This window comes from Micropterus dolomieu, linkage group LG14 (assembly GCF_021292245.1).
Source record: "Micropterus dolomieu isolate WLL.071019.BEF.003 ecotype Adirondacks linkage group LG14, ASM2129224v1, whole genome shotgun sequence".
Taxonomy (NCBI): Eukaryota; Metazoa; Chordata; class Actinopteri; order Centrarchiformes; family Centrarchidae; genus Micropterus; species Micropterus dolomieu.
The window spans coordinates 11,321,469-11,341,022 of record NC_060163.1 but is presented as its reverse complement, the minus strand read 5'-3'; the positions used below and the strand labels follow the sequence as shown (position 1 = coordinate 11,341,022).

The 19,554-nt window shown below is 41.1% G+C and overlaps 3 protein-coding genes across 4 annotated transcripts in view; 2 read left to right on the top strand and 1 right to left on the bottom strand.

Annotated features, from left to right (window-relative positions):
• Positions 1–8,219, top strand: part of rhot2 (ras homolog family member T2) — a 48,277-nt gene extending 40,058 nt beyond the window's left edge. For both annotated transcript variants that reach the window (XM_046068498.1, XM_046068499.1), the window contains exons 5-19: positions 1,197–1,250; positions 1,343–1,395; positions 1,684–1,792; positions 1,956–2,057; positions 2,189–2,287; positions 2,392–2,500; positions 2,596–2,716; positions 2,895–2,979; positions 3,176–3,321; positions 3,458–3,558; positions 5,334–5,464; positions 5,616–5,690; positions 5,782–5,904; positions 6,477–6,679; positions 6,848–8,219. In XM_046068498.1, the coding sequence (XP_045924454.1) occupies positions 1,197–1,250; positions 1,343–1,395; positions 1,684–1,792; positions 1,956–2,057; positions 2,189–2,287; positions 2,392–2,500; positions 2,596–2,716; positions 2,895–2,979; positions 3,176–3,321; positions 3,458–3,558; positions 5,334–5,464; positions 5,616–5,690; positions 5,782–5,904; positions 6,477–6,679; positions 6,848–6,965 (1,629 nt within the window). In that variant the 3' untranslated portion in view covers positions 6,966–8,219. The remainder of the gene's footprint in view (positions 1–1,196; positions 1,251–1,342; positions 1,396–1,683; positions 1,793–1,955; positions 2,058–2,188; positions 2,288–2,391; positions 2,501–2,595; positions 2,717–2,894; positions 2,980–3,175; positions 3,322–3,457; positions 3,559–5,333; positions 5,465–5,615; positions 5,691–5,781; positions 5,905–6,476; positions 6,680–6,847) is intronic.
• Positions 8,220–8,367: 148 nt separating this feature from the next.
• rhbdl1 (rhomboid, veinlet-like 1 (Drosophila)) overlaps positions 8,368–19,554 on the top strand; it is a 66,521-nt gene continuing 55,334 nt past the window's right edge. Inside the window, exons 1-2 of the mRNA XM_046068502.1 lie at positions 8,368–8,745; positions 8,837–8,936. The gene's annotated coding sequence lies outside the window, so the exon portion shown is untranslated. The remainder of the gene's footprint in view (positions 8,746–8,836; positions 8,937–19,554) is intronic.
• Positions 9,526–10,871, bottom strand: LOC123982725 (histone H1.0-B). Its single transcript, XM_046068505.1, has one exon. The coding sequence runs from the start codon at positions 10,645–10,647 to the stop codon at positions 10,060–10,062; it is 588 nt and encodes a 195-aa protein (XP_045924461.1). The 5' UTR covers positions 10,648–10,871; the 3' UTR covers positions 9,526–10,059.

The following is a 19,554-nucleotide window of genomic DNA, read 5'->3' as shown; positions in this document are numbered from 1 at the left end:
AACCACAGGAGTGCTTTACTCGAGATGCCCATTGCTGAGAGAGCGGATAGCAGGATCCTGTGGTTGACTGTGTCAAAGGCAGCTGATAGGTCAAGCAGGATAAGAACCGAGGATTGAGCTGCAGCTTTAGCTGACCTTAGGGCTTCTGTTACAGACAGAAGAGCCGTTTCAGTAGAGTGGGCACTCTTAAAACTAGACTGGTATGGATCTAGGAGGTCATTCCGTGAGAGGAATTCTGAGACCTGTTTGAATACTGCCCGTTCAATAGTTTTGGATAAAAAAAGGTAGAAGAGACACTGGTCGATAGTTCTCAACTTGAGTTGGTTCAAGTGAGGGCTTTTTAAGCAAGGGTGTAACCCGAGCGCTTTTGAAAGTGGTCGGGAAGGTTCCTGAAGCCAGAGAAGTATTTATCACGTGAGTGATTGTTGGGACCATGGTAGGAGATATGGCTTGGAGGAGATTCGTAGGAATCGGGTCCAGTGGGAATGTAGTTGGACGGCTACGGGTCAAGAGTTCTGATACTTTGCTCTCTGTGAGAGGAGTAAATGAGGAGAGTGAAGAACCACTGACCTGGGAGGGCAGAGGAAAAGATGTAGTAGGACTGCTACAATGGTTGAGTTTGAGTGTTTGAGAATTGGCTAGTTATAGCCTCCAATTTGCCTGTGAAGAAGGCAGCAAAGGTATCAGCAGACAAGTTTGTGGGTGGTGGAGGTGGAGGAGGATTTAGTAGCACTTTAAAAGTGGGAAAATAATTTCCTTGAGTCAGTGGCACTGCTTATTCTGTCATTATAGAATGCAGTTTTGGCAGCACTGATGCTTGTTGAGAAGGAGGATAGAGCAATTGGTAGCCCTTAAGGTCAGCGGGGTCTTTGGTTTTTCGCCATTTTCTTTCAGCAGCTCTGAGACCATAAGTCATATTTCTAGGAGGCCCAGGATTTAGGTTTTTGAGGCTTAGCCATTTCTTCATAGTTGTTTCTCAAGCACATATATATTTTCTACGTTAACTCTTATGCACTTTGTAGCAGACACCTGGATGTTTTTACATATGATTAGTCAGTCTCAGTCATTCTTCTTTCCCTTTGTCATGTTAAGTTTTTTTAATTAAGCATTATTTCTTTAGGATTGTAATAAAAGGTAAACAAGGTTGATTGAATTTTGTTGAACCCTTCTCAGCTGTTGTTTCTCCAACCTCACAGGCTAACGTGGTGTGTGTTGTGTATGATGTCACCAATGAGGACACAATAGACAAGGTATAAACCTGCTACTTGGTTTACATGGTCTCATATTGTTCAAGCAATCTCCATACTGTATATCACATTTACTTCTGCTTATTGTTTTTCAGATCAAAACTAAATGGATACCTTTAGTTAACGGAAACGCAGAGAAAGGGAACAAGTATGTATCAACTGTAGATGGTTGTGTGTTACCTGGGCCCTGTGCCAATGAACTTTGCACTCGTTCCCACTGTTTGCATCTAATGTTGGCAAACTTGGTAATCTAGGAATTTGAGTTGTTCAATTGTTTTACAGAGTCGCCCTGAATAATCCATACAATTCACACTATTTGAATGTCAACATTATGTTGTGCATTGCAGGATTACCTGTATTGTGATGTAATTTCTGTACACAGCAAATTATGATAGTGTTGCATTGAGAGTTACCCTGTCTCTATATGTTATGTCAGAGTTCCCATCATCCTCGTGGGAAACAAGTCTGATCTGCGCTGTGGGAGCTCAATGGAAACCATTCTTCCCATAATGAACCAGTTCTCCGAGATAGAGACGTGTGTTGAGGTGAGGCTGAACTCCTTCACCTGATGACCATACCGTTGAGATTCACACATGGTTGCCGGGTTTCACGCAAATATTACACATGCACGCTTTATCTGGCTTCAAGATGGCTGAGATAATTGTATCTGAAATGTTCTCTCTGCTGTTTTTCCTCTTCTTCCACAAGTGTTCTGCAAAGAACCTGAAAAACATTTCAGAGCTGTTCTACTATGCACAGAAGGCTGTTCTTCACCCCACCGCTCCTCTTTATGACCCTGAGGACAAACAGGTCAGCCATTTTTTGGAAAAGGGATGACAACTGAAGAGTCAGCTTGTCAGTCTTTCAACTTATTTACACATGTGCATACAATGATCTGTAGAATAATAATAATATTCTTGTCCTCCAATATTTTTCCCCAGCTTAAACCATTGTGTGTCCGAGCCCTTAGCAGAATATTCTACATTTCCGACCAGGACAATGACCGTATCCTCAGTGACGCTGAACTCAACAGCTTTCAGGTGCCAGTTAAAATCGCTCAACATTACATCTTCTCAATTATTATTTGAACCAAAGCATTTTGTTTTCAATATAAAAATGAAATCCATCCATCCGTTATGTGTAGAAATCTTGTTTTGGAAATCCACTGGCACCTCAAGCCCTAGAAGATGTGAAGACAGTAGTTTGGAAGAACACCAGCGATGGAGTGCAGGACAACGGCCTAACCCTAAATGGTAAAAATCGGTCATGAATGACAACATGCAACTTTAAACCGTGTTGTTGCAAGGCCACACTCAGCTGATGGCCATGTATTGTTTCTCTTTTTCAGGTTTCTTGTTCCTTAATACATTATTTATTCAGAGGGGCCGACATGAAACCACGTGGACTATCCTTAGGAGGTTTGGTTATGACGACAACCTTGAGCTGACTGATGATTACCTTTACCCTGAGTATGTATCTTTTGACACTATTGTACTGTATCAGTCAACTCGTCTGTAACTATTTATATTGCTGATAGTTATAGTATTACAACAGGTTGTATTGGATAATAAAGATCCCTGTTCTACATTGTACACACTTACCAGGAATGCATATCTAAATATCGAATTAATGTTTTTCTGTTGTCAGACTACGAGTTCCCATCGGCTGTACCACAGAGCTCAATCATTTAGGTTACCAGTTCCTCCAGCGATTGTTTGACAAGTACGACGAAGTGAGTAACAATCTTAGCTGGTTATTTAAAGTCAAGTTAAATTTTTTTGAAACCTTATGTTTATGTATTGAATATATTGGGGGGAAAGTTTTTCAATTGCTATACATTTCCAGTCGTGGCTCTCAGTTTTCTACATGGCATATTCAGTAATGGAGGGTTTCCTTGTTTTGAAGAAGTGACCTGTTTTCCCTCTCAGGACAAAGACTCTGCCCTGTCGCCGACAGAGCTCAGGAACCTGTTTTGCGTATGTCCTTACATGCCATGGGGGGCAGAGGTCTTTGTGACTGTCCCAACCACAGACGAGGGCTACATCTCTAATCACGGCTACCTTTGTCAGTGGACGTAAGTACCTCATGTGATTTTTAGTGGTTTTATGTAATTATAAGCATTCACTAGTTTTACACTTTTATGCACCTACAGTAAATGTATGTTCTGCCCTGCTCAAAGGTCACATGTGTGTCAATCCCTTCACATGCAGGCTTTCTGCATACCTTGACATCCACCGTTGCCTGGAGCACCTAGGATACCTAGGCTACCCTATCCTCACTGAGCAAGAGTCACAGACTGCCGCAATCACAGGTGTGTGAGTGTTTGTGTGATTGACTCTATTAATTGTATGCAATATGAGCAAACATCTCCCTATGGAGAATGGGAGACACTCTGTACATACTGTACGCTCTATGAAAACTTAAATCCCAGTCTCATAGGTAAGTACTGCTCTGGAGGATTACAGGCTTTAATCCTGTCCACTGTAGCCTGATGGATTTACATACATGTGCATTTCTCCCTGAGATGTGAAGGTTTGTGAATTTGCATGTCTGTTGACACATTTACACATGCATCGTTTGAAATATAGTGCGCACTCCACACATGGTACACGTTGCTGTTGTGTTCTGGTGATGATTAGTGATTAAATGAATGGTTGATTGGTGAGCTAATATAAGGAGCTGTTACTTGGGCGCACAGTATATGGTAGTAGTCTCTGTGCAGACATACTGTTCAGGAACTAGTGGAGACAGTTTGTCAGGAAAGATTGACAAGATTGAAAAGTGTGATGTAATATGTCTCATTGCTGCTAATCACACGTTCTGTCTGTCTCGGAGGTGAGCACCTTTAGTTGACCTTACTATAGATGTCAGGCCAGACAGCAACAAGATCAACACAGATCTCACAGGGGACTAGTTTTAGCATATGTTCAGTTACTGTGTTTTATAGTGCTGAATCAACCTTTATGTAGTATTGATGTTAATTGTTGTTGTTTTATTTTTTGGCCATGACAGCAGTATGGCTAGGTGGTTGTTCTAATCGCCAATCAGTTGGGTTATCAGTCAAATACATTGGTCCTGCCTGAAATATCTCAACAACTGTTGGATGGATTGCCCCAGTGTTTGGCACAGACATCCTTTGCCTCTACAGGACCAATCTTAAGACCTTGGTGATTTTTCATCTAGTGCCACAATAGCAGGGGGCTGACAAATTACAGTTTAGATTGATGAATAGTAGAGTCAAGTCTGACAGTATAGAGTGGCAGTACCCTCAGGCCAACAATTTTTGCCCCATTAGTGTTTGGGGTCTAAGAATGAACCCCCCCCATCATTTTAGTGATTGTATTTTCTAGTCCAATTTTATTTAGTCTTATTTCTGTCTGACTTTAAGCCTGTGATGTTGTGTTGCCTCACACATGCAGGATTGGTGTACCACCCTACAGGTGTAATGTGCACCTGCATTATATTCTAAACCTAGTTTTACCTTGTTGGAAAAAACAGAGGTCACTTTATCTAAGGTTTAAGTTACTCAATATATAAAGACTCATTTTACTTTATGTGAAATATATATAAGGCAATTATTTTGGTTTGCTGTGATATGTTTTAAACCCAGAGAGTGTGAGTTACTAATTATCTGAGGTAAAACTTTTGATGAGATCTTACACGCAGCAGCTACAAACCAAACGATGATGGAACAGGAGAGAGTCAAGTTTTTGTTTGTTTCCATGTAGAAGAACTGAAACAACAGCTCCTGTAGTTGATCTTTCTTAGCTGGTGCAGCAATTTCATCCTCTGCTTTGACCTTTTCAATGACTATGTTGGCCTCCCACCTCAATAATATTGCCTGGAAAATTATTAGCTCACAAATGTGCTGTACGGAAAACTAAACTGATCTTAACTTTAACTAGCAAGTAATGAAAATTGGTAGTAAAATTGAAAATCAATGATTTTTATTTTTAACATTTGTAAGGCATAAGTTCAGCTGTGTTCTTGGAGCTAAGCTTTTCAAATTCTAACTGACAGAATGGCAGCCCTTAGTGTTTGTGCATTGTGTTTATATTTTGTTTTTCTGCATGTTTAAATGTGCAGTAACACGGGAGAAACAGGTGGACCTGGAGAAATGCCAGACACAGCGGTCAGTGTTTCTCTGCAAAGTGATCGGACCGCGGGGGACGGGCAAGACAGCCTTTCTCCAGACGTTTGTGGGCCGCAACGCTGTGGTATGGCACCATCTGCTAGTCTGGTGCTGAAGATATAAAATGTTGCATTATTAAACTTTGATAAATCTGTACTAGTTTACATTATCAACATTTATAATACTAAGTGACTCTTTGCCTGTTTCTTCTTCTCTTTTGCCTTTTACAATATCAGGGAAATTCCAGCAGTGCCTTCTCCCCCTATGCCATAAACACTGTCCAAGTCGGCAAACAGGAGAAGTACCTTATTGTAAGTAGCTCCCATCCTGATCTTAATGCTGACCCTTAACCTCTGACCCTGACTAAACCTTGAGCATGACACTCTTCTCCTCCCTGTGCAGCTCAATGAGGTGGATGTAGAGGTTGAATTCCTGAAGGCATCCGACGCCTCCTGTGATGTTGCTTGTCTCATGTACGACACCAGTGACCCACATTCCTTCGACTATTGTGCCAGTATATACAAGGTCAGTCACAACAAAGGTTACAGGAGCATTTAGAGGAGGATACACGTGTTTGTTTATTATCATTTTTAGTTTGCACCATTTACATAGGTTGCCTATGTACTTGTCCTGCTGTTTGGTCGGTCAGCCTAGTTAATAATACAGCATTATAGCTCACTTTTCTGCCTTTAGCAGTTTCTACCACTTGAATAAAACACAGGGTTTTGTGTAAACTAACTTCATAAAGGCATAACAGTGGAAGAGATCTGCGCTCTTTATAGAGATCTACTGAAAATTTTATGTTAAAACAACTATTGAGGGATTAAACCTCTTCCAAATATATTCTTAATTGGAGGATTTTTTCTGATCAAGGATATTTTAATCTGCTGGCCTGTTATTCTGATTATTTGTGAATAAAAGGTTGTAAACAGGTATTGTTTTTAGTTGCTTACTGTTGGACACTACACCAAGATAAACTTTAAAACAACAAACATTTCACCTTTCAAAGTTTAACGAATCTGTGTCCTTGTACAAATTGGCAAGGCAGACTCTCTCAACTCAAGTTTTCCCTCTTTATCCCATTTCTTCTTACTTAGCAACACTACATGGAGAGCAACATCCCATGTGTGCTGGTCGCCTCCAAAGTGGACATTCCTGAGGTCAAGCAGTTTCACGGGATGACGCCAGCAGAGTTCTGTTATAAACACAGGCTGCCTCCACCGCTGCCCTTCTCCAGCCTGTTCGTTGACTCCACCAGCAAGAACATCTACACCAGGCTTGCCTGGGCAGCAATGTACCCGTACGTCCTAGTTAGACAAAATATAAAAGAGCAGTCACAGGAGAATATGGTTTAAACACTGAGTGAGTAAAAGGTGTTAGGTAGAGATGTAAGGGAAGCTCATGGTATTTGCTGTGTGTGGCTTTGTGTGACTGACCCTTAATGAGATTTTTTTCCTCCAATCTCCAGACACCTGAATGGGTCAGACATGAGCAACACATCATTCTGGCTGAGGGTGGCGTTGGGCTCGGCTGTGGTTGCAGTTTTGGGCTTTGCCATCTACAGAGCAGTTGCCAGACTGAAATGATCAACAACCAGCTGAGCTTTTTAAATTTTATTTTTCTTTCAAGCCTGATGCTGTATACATCCCATCCATCAAGACCAAACCTCTGAGACCAGATCCAGAACCACAACGGTCTGAACTAGACCCAGTCTGCATATATTTTAATTTTTTATTTTTTATTTTTTCTACCCTGAAGGCTCCCAGGAAATTCTTCATATCGCTGCCCTTCTCAGTATATGACTTCTTCACTTTCTCCAGTTGATTGCAACAGTCCAAAGGCAAAAAGAAGGTTGTGATCATATTATTCCCCACGCTGCTGTGGCCAGCTTTTTATGCCTTACATTGTCTAACCAGGCTATGTAGGAGTTAGCCTGTCAGCGCTCGCTGCACTGACATATGAAGAACTCTTCATGTCCAAACAGGTGCTTTATTAGAGGGGAGGAAATGCAGTTGCATCTAATCTGTTGCTTTCTCCACAATTGACTGCTAAGTGTTAATGTTGAGATTGGAGAGTTTTTATATACATGCAGTGTTTCCTAAGCATAATGTAGAAAAATGCCAAATTGAGGAGACTGAAGAACCAAAGGCACATGAAGCATTTTTAACAGGTTGAATCATTTTCAACATCATGATTGGCTGCTGCTGAATCTCTTGCTGGACCTCCTCAATGAATAACACCTCCTTTTGACCATGCCACCACAGATAAAAGTTGTTCATATCTGATTTGCCAAATAACTCCAGCAGCAATGAGTAGTCATGGCTTGTAATTTGCCCCTAAGGCATATTGTTTTGCCAGAGAATGAAACATTTTAATGTTGCAGTAAGTTTTCTGCTGTGGCAGGGAGAGATATGCATGAAGATACATGCTGGTTTGTTTTTGCATCTGCAAGATGTCAGATAATAATTTCTCCTGTAAAAGGAGGCAAAGCAAACTTTAAAAATGACAAAATGTTAAAAGGAAAATCTGGTCAAATGTATCTCTGCTTCCACTCAGTTGGATTGAATGAATTAGTTTTGAGACTGAAACAGATTGATGATCTGTGCTTTCCTTTTTTTTTTCTTACATACACCTGACACTGTGCATCCACTTTGACCTTGTTACAAAATCTGCCATTGTATAATTTTCCAACAGGAGTCAGTCATGTTAATGTCAGTTTCATTGCTTGATTTAGCTGGACCTGCTGTTCCTGCAGGATACACTCTTGTGACTTATGAAATATGGCTGTTTTCTAACTGAAAGTGACCTGATGTAGATGCTTAATAAAAGACCAGACTGGACTGGGTGGGGACCTTTGCCCAAAAGACACGAGAAATGGGATAAAAGACATGTCATTAATGGTGTAGTTAATCTTAATATGGCTGACAGTTGGTACTTTTTTCCATCCCTGCCTTATTGACATGTATCAATTTTTTTATGGCGGACTAATTCTGACTGAATTTTGTTTTGTTTTTAAGCATTTAAACACTTATCAGTATCTGACAACACATTTTTTATTTAGTTTTACTCTATGTGGTACTTGAATGTTTATGGCTCAATTAAGGCATTACAAGTGTTGCTCACTGGTCCATTTTGTTCTTTATTGGAGTATATTTATGTTCCAAATACCACATCATCTTAATCAGAAACTGTTTGCTGCTAAAAGTAATGGGATTCAATTGTAGTATTCTGCTATGCTGTCAAAAGTCAAATGTTTGGAGCAACACCAGTTACTATCCTTTTACATGTAGCATCTCATAATGCAGTAACAGCGTGCCTAGGCGAGTCTGGATGCTTTAATCATTCAGCCTTGAGCCCTTAAACAAGGTTAGTTTCATAATCTCACACCTGCCTTTAAAGATAATAATGAATGACAGTATGAAGAGGGTAATTTGTGCGTAATCTCGACTTTTATCAGTTTGACCAGCCGGTCTGCTGCTTGAGTCTCTCTTCAACTGCATTGAAGATGAGCCTTCTCTTCCTGCAAGATACCACAAGATGGCAGCGTTGCATGTCAGGTGAGAGGCGGGACAGTACGCACTGGGTGTGTCTGCAAAAGCCACATCCTCAATGATCTGCAGCCACTCAGAGGAAAGTGGATGTTGGGAGTATGAGTGCAGTTTCATGTGCCAGTGAGTAAGTGCTGTAATAACCTAAAAGTCATGTCAGACTGTGTAATTGCACACTGAGATGTTAGACCATTTTACAGTGAATTAATGTCTTGGGACTTGTTTATCACTACCTTACTCCCTTCATTAATTTATTTCTTTGAATAGGTTTCACAGTAGAATCTGTGGTAGGGTTTTACTTCATAATATCACAAAGCAATCGTCTGCCGCCATGACTGGCTGCTACAGCAGTTATAATTTAGTTAAATTCAGACTGCATGATTGCAGTTGATAACCTGTAACCTTTTCATGTGACTTCTGTAGTTCCCATTTCGTAGAACTTGCAGTCTTCCCAAGTGTCACTGTAGAGTTATTGGCATGTTTTGAAGATTATATTAGGCCTATTCATCTTTGATATGCACAGAAATTCCACAGAATACTTTGCCAAGTACATTACGCACGCGTAAAATGCGCGCAGTAAGTTGACCAACACGTTTAGTAGAAGATGACAAAAGGTTTATTGAATTGCAGTATAAACAGTCTTTAAAAGTGACTGAACACAGTGGGATGTCTGTATATTATGAGCCGTCTGAACATGAGAAAATATACAGAATGAAGCTTGAATGACAACTAGAGAGCCTTTAGGAAAATCTTGCTGACGTCCACTGCCTGTGGTCTGTACATTGTAAAGGCTCAACAATGTCCACCATTGACACGTTAGTATATTCAGTATGTCCCCGTGCACTAACAATATCTATTCATACGTTCAACCGTATATAATTTTTTTTTTCTTTTCAGCAAAACCCTAGATTAGACTGTATGCATCCAAATATCAGACAGAAATTAACTGTATTATTAACGCCAAATAAAATGCTCACAATTATTTCTACAGCATATATTGGCTATAGTGCAATGGAGAGAAAACTACTGGTAAAAACAGCACAGGTTTGCATGAGACCTTACAAAAATAATACATATACGAAAACATTTCCTTAAGTATTTACAGTGACTTTGTGTCTCTGATATAGTCCTTCTACTTCTTTTTTCCTGCTTTAGCTGCCTTTCTGGGCGTCTTTGCCTTGGGCTTTGCTGCCTTCTTTGCTGGTTTTGCCTTGGGCTTGGCTGGCTTGGGTTTCTTCGCTGGTGCCTTTTTGGCTTTCGTTGGTGTTGCCTTTTTCACGACCTTTTTCACTTTCTTTGCCGCTGCCTTCTTGGGTTTTTCTGGCGTCTTGGCCACCTTCTTGGGCTTGACCGCCTTCTTGGGTTTGGAGGGCTTCGCTGCCTTCTTTGGTTTGACAGACGCCGCTACCTTGGTTGACTTTTTGGAATCCTCTGGTTTGGTCAGCCTGAAGGATCCGGACGCACCGATGCCTTTGGTGTGCCGCAGCATCCCGGACGCGACCAGCCTCTTCAGGGCCATTTTAATCTGCACATCGGCGTTCTCGCCCACCTTATAGTTCTTCCTCACGTACTTCTGGATGGACTGACGGGACGCTCCACTCCGGCTGTCGTCGTGAACGATGGCCGCTTTGATCATCTCCGAGTACTTGGGATGAGAAGCGGGCTTCTTGGGCTTGGCTGCCTTTTTGGCTTTGGCTGGAGCCGCCGACGTCTCTGCCATGGTGACTTTTTTGAGTTAGTTTAGCAAAAAAAGTCCTGGAGGTGTAATTTCACCCGCCTCAGCTGGCACACCGGAGCCTCAGAAACAGCGAAATATATTCACAGCCAGAAATAAAAGCTTTTCCCCAGAAAGTCCGAGCTGGCAGATGTACTGCTTTTGTAGTAAAAATGTTATTAAAACAGTCCACACAAACTGATGCGCCACTACGCCGGATCACTTAAGTGTCTTATTCCACAGGCGCCTCAGTGAGCCTATGAAGCCTATCTGCGGACGTGATTGAGAACAGCAACTGCCAGCAGCTGATCTAGCGGACTCCATGGAACTGGCGCCGTCCCGTTTGTGTTTCTTCATCCTCCAACTCCTGTCAAATAAAAAAGCTACGGCGGAGTACTGATCCACAAAACAATATGGGCAGATAGCAGAGACATTGGGCTTCACGAGGACACACTTTTTTCCCTTCATCTGCTCCGGCGAACAACTTTTATTCCAGGAAAACCCGCTGGAAGTAACGCGCGCTGTGAACAATTTTGCACAATTCGCGTTAAATTGACCCAAACAGACGGAACCTGGGGCGAAACCATCCAATGCATATTGAAATTGAATCTATGCTTGAACGGATGCACGCGGTTCGGCCGGTGTCGGATTCCGTTTTTGTTTTTAATACATCGATACATTTTCCCAACTAACACAGTCCGGCCATTGACTTTGAGTGACGTGGTCGAGATTATTTAGTGTTAAACCTGCTATAAATTAAATGTCACAGTATCTAAGGTACAGGTGACACTCGGGACGATGATATGGGTTTATTTTGGTGGGAATACGGCGGGTGGCTTTGCTGTATTTGTTGTTTTTTGGACAGAATTGGTTATAACTGTCACTATGGCAGTCGCCACTCGAGCTCCATTGTCAGGAAAGTTGCCAACACATCCAAAGATCAGGGATTCTGATACGGGATCATAGAATTGATCTCTATGTGTCGGATAGGGGTGTGAGTGGCTGCTGTGTGACCAGGTGTGAGTCCAGCTGCAAAGGGGGACTGCAGTCGAAACCAAAGTCCTTCAATATAGTGCGCAGTGATGGCTTTCTTTTGTTCAGAAACTGGCGCACCAGACCACAGTCAATAACAGGTTTGACATTTGGCTTTCCTCATCTTTTTGAGGGTCTGCAGTGCCGGTCCTAAGATACAAAAACATCACAAATATCAAACTTAACTAACAATTCTCCTGTATTTGTTATTTTAATATCAGGTCTGATGTCCCTCCCTGCAACGCCATTTTGATTCCTATATGAAAGTCACAGCCATGGAGTAGTGCTTTTCCCCCCCCGACTTTTGTTGCATGGATATCTGAGTTATTGGACATTATTTTTGGATATTCACCAAATTTCTGTCCTCATCCACATCACACTCAGTGGTGCAAAATAACACCGGACAACCGGACTGTCAGAGAGGTGGTCCTCACTACAGTGGGATCCTGCCCATTTTGAGGCAATGGATAGTCCACTGTTGTTCAAAATAACATTATGACCAATTACCTTTATATCTTGCCTGAGTATTTCATATCTTGTAGCCAATAAATAATTTAAATAATTAAATTTAAGTTAGCCTAAATGTAGTGAGGAAAATATCAGCCCCTCTGTCTCCACCTGTGTCTTTTATAATGAGTTGATGAGTGTTTTGTTTTTTGGTGCGCGTGTGTTTTTACAGGAGGGTGGGCTGGTGAACAAGGTGGGAGTGAATGACTGAAAACGAGTAGGGAGGGAGGGGATAGAGTGAAGTGAGTGACTGTATTTTCATGTGGCGGAGGGAGGGAGTAGATGAAAGGGTGAGTTACACTACATGCACAAGTGCATAAAAGAGGGAGCAGGAGTAAATAAATGACAGGATGAAGGAGTGAATGAGTGAGTAAAGCGGGTAAGGAGTGTAAATAAAAATATTTGCATGGCGCAATTGAATATGTAGGCTAAGTGAAGAAGGGGGGTAATAGGCTGTGCAGAGCGCTGCTTATATGTTTACTGTATAAATAGCCTACACAGTAGTCCATAATAAATAACCTATTGTGTGCGACTCCTATTGGCACCATGTGTCGGGCCATGTGTGGCAGGAATGCCTCTCGGCTTGATTTGGTAGGCTTTTGGCGGGGTATAGGATATCAGTCCGTTGTTTTTATCACCGATTGTCCGGAGTGATGTGTTATTGTCTTTGGCCGCTTGTGGCCCGTTTTGGAAGCCAAACGCAGACTTCACCCCCGGTTAGACCACTCCCTTCGTTCGCCGACAGAGGGACGTCCTCCACATTAACTGGACCTCAACCTTCTCAACGCACAATTTCAAAGTAATTATCAGTATAATGACAACTAAATGGCCAGGACATTTTATTAAGAGCTTGCAGTGCGTTTCTATTTCATAGATAACTGATATTTATCATAATTTAGATTTCCAGTGATTGGTCTAGAATTGTCCCTGCCAGAATTATACCCTACTGTGTGTGTTTTGTTTTGTTTTTCTCAGGGATTGGTCTTTGTGGGGTGGGCAGAGCCCAGAAGAATAATTGATCAATTAGTGAGTTGGCAGAAAATTAATCAGTAACTATTTTTATAATTTATTAGTAATTTAAGTCATGTTTCAAGCACAACTGGCAAACATCTGATTTCAGTTACTCAAAAGTGAGGATTTTCTGCCTCTCCTTGTCTTATGCTGTAGTGATTTTAATATCTTTGGGGTTTTCAATGTTGCTCGAGCAAAATTTGACAATGTCACCTGGGAAATTACAAGAAATTACATGAAAATAATCAGCCATAATGAAAATAAATCAATAAAATTATTCTATTTATTCAAGAGTACAAACATGTCTTAATGGAGTAGTGTACAAGTGTGATATTCTTCTGCCATTTGTGGTTTAGGCCTATATATAGTCATTCACTTCTGCTGCCAACACTGAAATCTAGCTTCCCAGTTTTATCTTTAGTCATCCCAGTGTCTGAGGTGCAAATCTATTCAGCTTACATAATGCTAAACCCAGTGCTGGTTTATTTGTCACATGTTGGAGAGAGTCAAGTGGGAGGTTTTTATTACACATGAATTTACAGAAGACAGCTATACTATCGTGTCAGGTGTGTTTTAACGCTGCACCTCTAAATTTATCAGATGGCAGTTTGTAATTTTAGCTGCCTAAAACCCTCTCAAGTCTTGTCCTGCCTCTGGCCCAAAGCATTATGGGTAACATCACCCACCATTTACCCACTGAAGGCCTCAGTGTGCTCCATATCAGGGCTGTGGATCAGTTGTCAAAAGGTCCAAAAACGATCCAGCACATGATCACATTGTGCTCCGTTAAAAGCATTCTTTCTGAGTTGCTTTGATTTGAAGACTATCTTCTTTACTCTAGTTTTAAAAGTCAGATAAGGTTAAATTAAATCAGATACTTTTTATTTACTCTGGTGGTAAGAAAATAAGTTCTGGAGACAGGGTTTGGATTAGATCATTCCTTTTTTTACTATGAATCCTCAGGGTTTCTTTACACTTTTATAATTACATCTCATCATATATATCTGTGTATGTATGTGTGTGTACAGTATATGTTCTACTATAACATCATAAACATTTTATGAGCGAAGATAGAGACCATCCTGCACCCAAAAATCCCAAAAGGTTACAGCAAGAGCACTTTGTAAACAAACTAGTGACTATCTTTCAACACTAGTATGAGTTAGTAACATGCAGAATAAATACACTATGCACCAATCCTCAAATGTGTTTACTCATCAGATATGTTGTATGCGTTTTGCTACAATTACATACAAATTTCATTTCATTTTAGGCTTGCGTTTGGGATTGTGAGCAGTAGGCAATTGTTTAAAGGACGTGGATTTGTCAGACCCATTTGGCCTATTGCTCTGTGGTATTGTTGAGTGCTGTAGACTTTGCCAGCTACTGTACCATTTAAAACACAGTTACTAATAGATGACATTAAGAATTTAAAAAAGAAGCAAAGCAAATCTCCCCTCCCCATAGGAGCGATGTTTTCTTAATTTTTAACTAGAAATGTGAGTCACTCCAACTGTAGGCCTACATGTGAAAATGTGTGGAGGGAAAATCCCACAGATTTCAATCAAATAGTCAAATAGTAAAGAAAATTTGATGATGTCAACTTGTAAATAAGGAAGATGTGGAATTTCTGCCAGTTCTTTTTGGTTGTGTAGCTTTTAATCGCAGTTACAGTCTCAAAACTAGATGTTTGGTTGTTTTTTTTCCCCTGTTTTGATTGGTTTCAGTTTGAGCAACTTCTCCGTGCTATACACTAAATGTGTTTTCATCAGCATATACTGGGTTTTACCATGACCTCGCATGTGACAGGGTGTATTGGTTCCACTCCAGCAAAAACAATTGAAAAAAATGTACACAGGTTTGGTTTATTAGACTTTAGCAACACAGGAAAATTTGCACAAATTTAGGAACAAGAGTTTGTTTTTAGATATTTCAACAGTTGCATTTTCCATACTTGCATATATAATCAGTACATCCGTGCGTCCCATCTCAACAGGCCAGTTGTGCCCTTGAGCTAAACATCGTTTAGTTCAGCTGCCACAGATAAAAAACTGTCTATGTCTTGGTGATTAGACCTGCACTGAACTAACGGGCCATGTTGAGACAACAGAAAGTGAGAACAAGCCACTGACACACTCGCGGTTTTAATATGCTTGTCCTCGGGCCAGCTGGGGTGTGAGTGTGCTCAGTGGAGTTAGTGTTTGTGTGTGTTCGGGTTGTGACAGTTGTGACAACACTTGGACGTGGGAGCAGGTGTCGGTGGCCAAGTGCTGTGCTGACTGCTGCACCGTCCGAGCCAACAGAGGCCCGTCAGTTTGGCCCACACCAAGGCACTCTTTGTGAATGTCTTGCAATGCCCCGCCCCAAAAGGCCCTCCCTCATCCCACCATGTACAGCAGGTGACTACTTCCACAATGTCAGCTGTCAAACCACCTCTCACATGATCGGGCTTCTCATTGGACGTCTGTCGGAGCACCTGTGAGCTGTCAGTCAAACCAGCGGAGATGAGTCTAACAGAAGCTGTTGTAAGCTGTTGCCTGTCATGCTACAACATGACACAGCATTTTAATCAAACAGTTAAAAGGGGAGTTTTTAAACAGGTGCTCAATTAAAAGATAGTCAGTTATTACATTTGTATTAATGCTAAAAACGAAGTTTGTACAACTATATTTACACATGTGACATACTGACCACAAGCTAGCATCTGATTTGACTCTGACACACTGCTGTTCAAGGATGCCACATTTAGCCCTAATCCTGACTTTAACCCTTGCCCCTTTAATACTTGGAGACTTATTCAGTGTACATGAGTAACACAAGCTGCTGCAACAGGCTACCACTTAACCGAAGCCGTCTATTATGTGAGGTGTGTGTATAATTGTGATTTTTCTTTACAAAAATGAGTTAGAAACTATAAAACTTTTGTCTTTTGAACACAGAGAAATTTCACATTTCATAAAGAGGCAATTTCTTTATATTACTTTGTGTTCTGTTATAATGTCAAACAAACCAACAATGATAGAAATAGTTTTTATGCTTCCCGTGCTCTCAGTATATTTTTATGCACAGCAATTGACAAATTTATAAAAGCAAGCAGATGTATTTTGATCAGAATCCATTCATACTGTATAGTAGTGACTTCTATCAGACAGTAGCAGCTTAGATACAAGTAATTCATTGTGTTCTTTGCTGTCCATTTGATCTTAGACATGGCTTAAATGTTATTAGTGCTGCTACACAAACTGAGGTTATATATTTGTGTCAAACTGTGTATATTATTATATATTAGATAATGGAAAGAATAAAAGTGGAAACAGAACAGTAAATGTAGTTACTAAAGACACCAAGTTGTGTTATATACTAAACATGGTCTAAATATAGTGCAGTAGTGGTGAGCTCTGATTAGTTCAGGTTAAGTTAGGTGGGACTGGTTGGTGAGCACCCCTTGGATACTCTGTGGTTTGTTTATGTGGCTGTCGGCCTACAGGGCTTCCTTTGGTTTAGGCTGCAACTGCATGTTTAGACACCAGAGGTCTCTCCATACTTTTATATTGCTGCTCTGACTCCCAATCTCAGGGAGCTGCTCAGAACTAGAAGTGGCGCTGTGACACAATAATGTCAAATATAGCTGTTGATGTTTGGGATGAGATGTGAATACTGCCGGAGACGGGACTGAAAGTGTGGTTCCCCTGTGAATTCAAATCAGCAGTTTTACAGAAATTCTAATACACCTGTCATTCTTTTCAATTTCCCCGTTGCTTTTCCTTGATCTTTTTAATTCTATCCCCGTTTCATCCTCATTTCCATCCCCAAGAGATCTTCTATGTGGAGCAGTTTGGACTAAATCTGTGTCATTCAGCGACCTGATTCATTTTTCTGCCGGTTTTCATGTGGGTGATTCCCTCTTTTGCACAATCACTACTGCTTAACATTCTACGGCTCGAGTATGAACCGCCATCTATTTTAATTCACCTTATTAGTTGAGGCAAACTGGTCCCAGAAATCCTTCAAAATAAGTTGTCTCCTTAATTTATATAAAAAAAGACTGGTTGGTTTATTTAAGCACCAAATGCACCAAATGGTTTCCAGCTCAAATGGGCTTACAAAACAACCAAGATGATCACATGACAGATCGTACCATACAGTTCCACACATTCAAAGAGATGGCATTTCAAATGATGAATCTAGTCTGTCTTGTTCTATAAACCTTTGCAAAACAAAAATCTCATTAACAAGAGATGTCAACATATCAGCTTTAGACGACCAAAACAACCTGGATTCTTTAACTGAATCTTTTCTGGCAGACTCCTCAAGTAGTTGCGCTTGAGGCAATGAAACACACAAGGAAATTCATCTTCAGCAACACCAAGATTACAAAAAAAAACTAAACTCTGCTCTTCAGGAATGCCTTTATGTCTCTCTTCCTAATTTCTCAGGGGTAAGGTACCAACTATCTAGTTAATTTTAGATTTAGACCATCTAGATTTTAACTTTGATCAAGTACTGAGAGGTTGCCAGATTGTATTTTTGAAGAATTTTCTGCAAAGACAGATATGTGACAGCTACCACATTTATAACTCCCAGATGTTGACATTGCAGCCCTGTGCGCTCTTTTGTCAGTGCTGAAATTGACATTGAAATAACTATCCAAATTGAATACACCACAGAGCCTTATTTTGTGAACATCGAAGTCTAGACAGAGAAACAAGGCTGAATTAAAGAAAGCTTTGGTGCAACAGAAATGTATGATAAACAGTGATTTAATTCTGGTTGGTGCAACCCGTCCTAAGACATCCCTACAGTTTGCATACACATACAGTATGTGGTGTACATTAGGCGACTGCTTTATAAATCTGCATACATGCACCACTCATGCTAAAACTCTGGCATAGTGTATAATTAAGACACTAAATTCAGACCTGCATGCATTAATAGCTTCCTCTTACCATCCGTTTCACAGACAGAAACACAACTATCCACATGCAGACGCCGATAAATAAACACCTGCCTTATGGACCTCGAGGTCATTAAGCTGGTGGGGAAAGAGGGCAGACTGGCGGTCTAATTAATGTGCCTTTCTGTCTCCCTGAAAGACCTTGTTATTCTCCCCCCGCTCTCACACACAGGCTGGACCAGTGTTTTGTCTGCTGCTCTCAGGCCTTGTTAAAAGAGGAGCATGCTGCCTGGGTTAGCCCTGCCGTCTGTATCCATCCAACAGTGCTGAATAGAACATGAAGGGTTTAGTCAGGCTCAAGAGAGACCATCCCGTTGGGGACGCTTCAGGCTAGCAGAGACCGTATTTCACTGGAGGCTTATCTTGCTCTGTCAGTCATCTGGGTAATGTCACTTGGTGGCGGTGTAATGGAAACAATGATACTGGCATGACCCCCGGTGGGGCTGTGAGCCCAGTTGGCATCTTATTCATATTCGTGAATGCTATTTACCTGCTTCTAGTGCTATTTGTGCTCCACTGAGGCCATTTGTGCATTTTCATTTGATAGTGTGTGATTGAATAGTGTTATATTCATGTTGACTTTCTTAAAAACAGTGCCAAGACTGTGTTGTGCTGACGTTATTCAAACAGCACTTTTTTAAAGAGGGTTTTTCTGCTTTATTTTCTTACTGTACTTATTCTATTAGTTCACGGTACTTGTCTATCTTTGTTTGATGGGAATCATTTGAGGTTACCAAGGAAACAGCTGAATCCAGTTTCATTTTGGCTGTTCTTTCAGTCTGTTTCACTTATTGCAGTTTGCAAATCATCCAGCGGTGATCTTTAATTAGATTTGTCTTATTCTTGCTCCCAACTGCAGAGACAAATTAATTCTGAACATTGATTAGTAGCTGAACAAAGAATCCCATGGAGTGACTTCAGTCCTTCCTCACAGAGAAGGGAAATCCTGGTTGCTATAGCCCTGGTTCATTATAAAGGTTCAGTTTAAACAAGAGTGTGTCAGGTGGGCATAATAGAAGGTGAAAAAGGGAAAGTATGGGAGCTCTGCCATGCTCAAGGTGGCCTAGGGCCCAGTCCATTAGGACTAATGCAGCAGTTACAGGTGGCTTCATATAGTGGGCAGCCTTAATCTGAGCCCCCACAGGACATATTGCTGTGATGAGTAGGTCCAGATATTTTTAAAATCTTTCTCACATTGAGTAGAATTTATAAGCCTTCGCACCTGTAAGAAAATGAAACCGAACATCGGGTGCAATAATGACACTTAAACAGGCAGAGGCACTGTTTGTCACCAAGCCAGACGGTGAGTTACACTGCTGGTGGTGAATCTCACAGGAAACAGTGTGGAGGACAAGAAACACCCCTGCTTCAGCCACAAGTCGTCACCAGGTCGCAACCCTGACGACCTC

Bases quoted from the DNA above. Each gene is read 5' to 3' on its own strand.
- LOC123982725 (XM_046068505.1), bottom strand. From the start codon at position 10,647: ATGGCAGAGACGTCGGCGGCTCCAGCCAAAGCCAAAAAGGCAGCCAAG.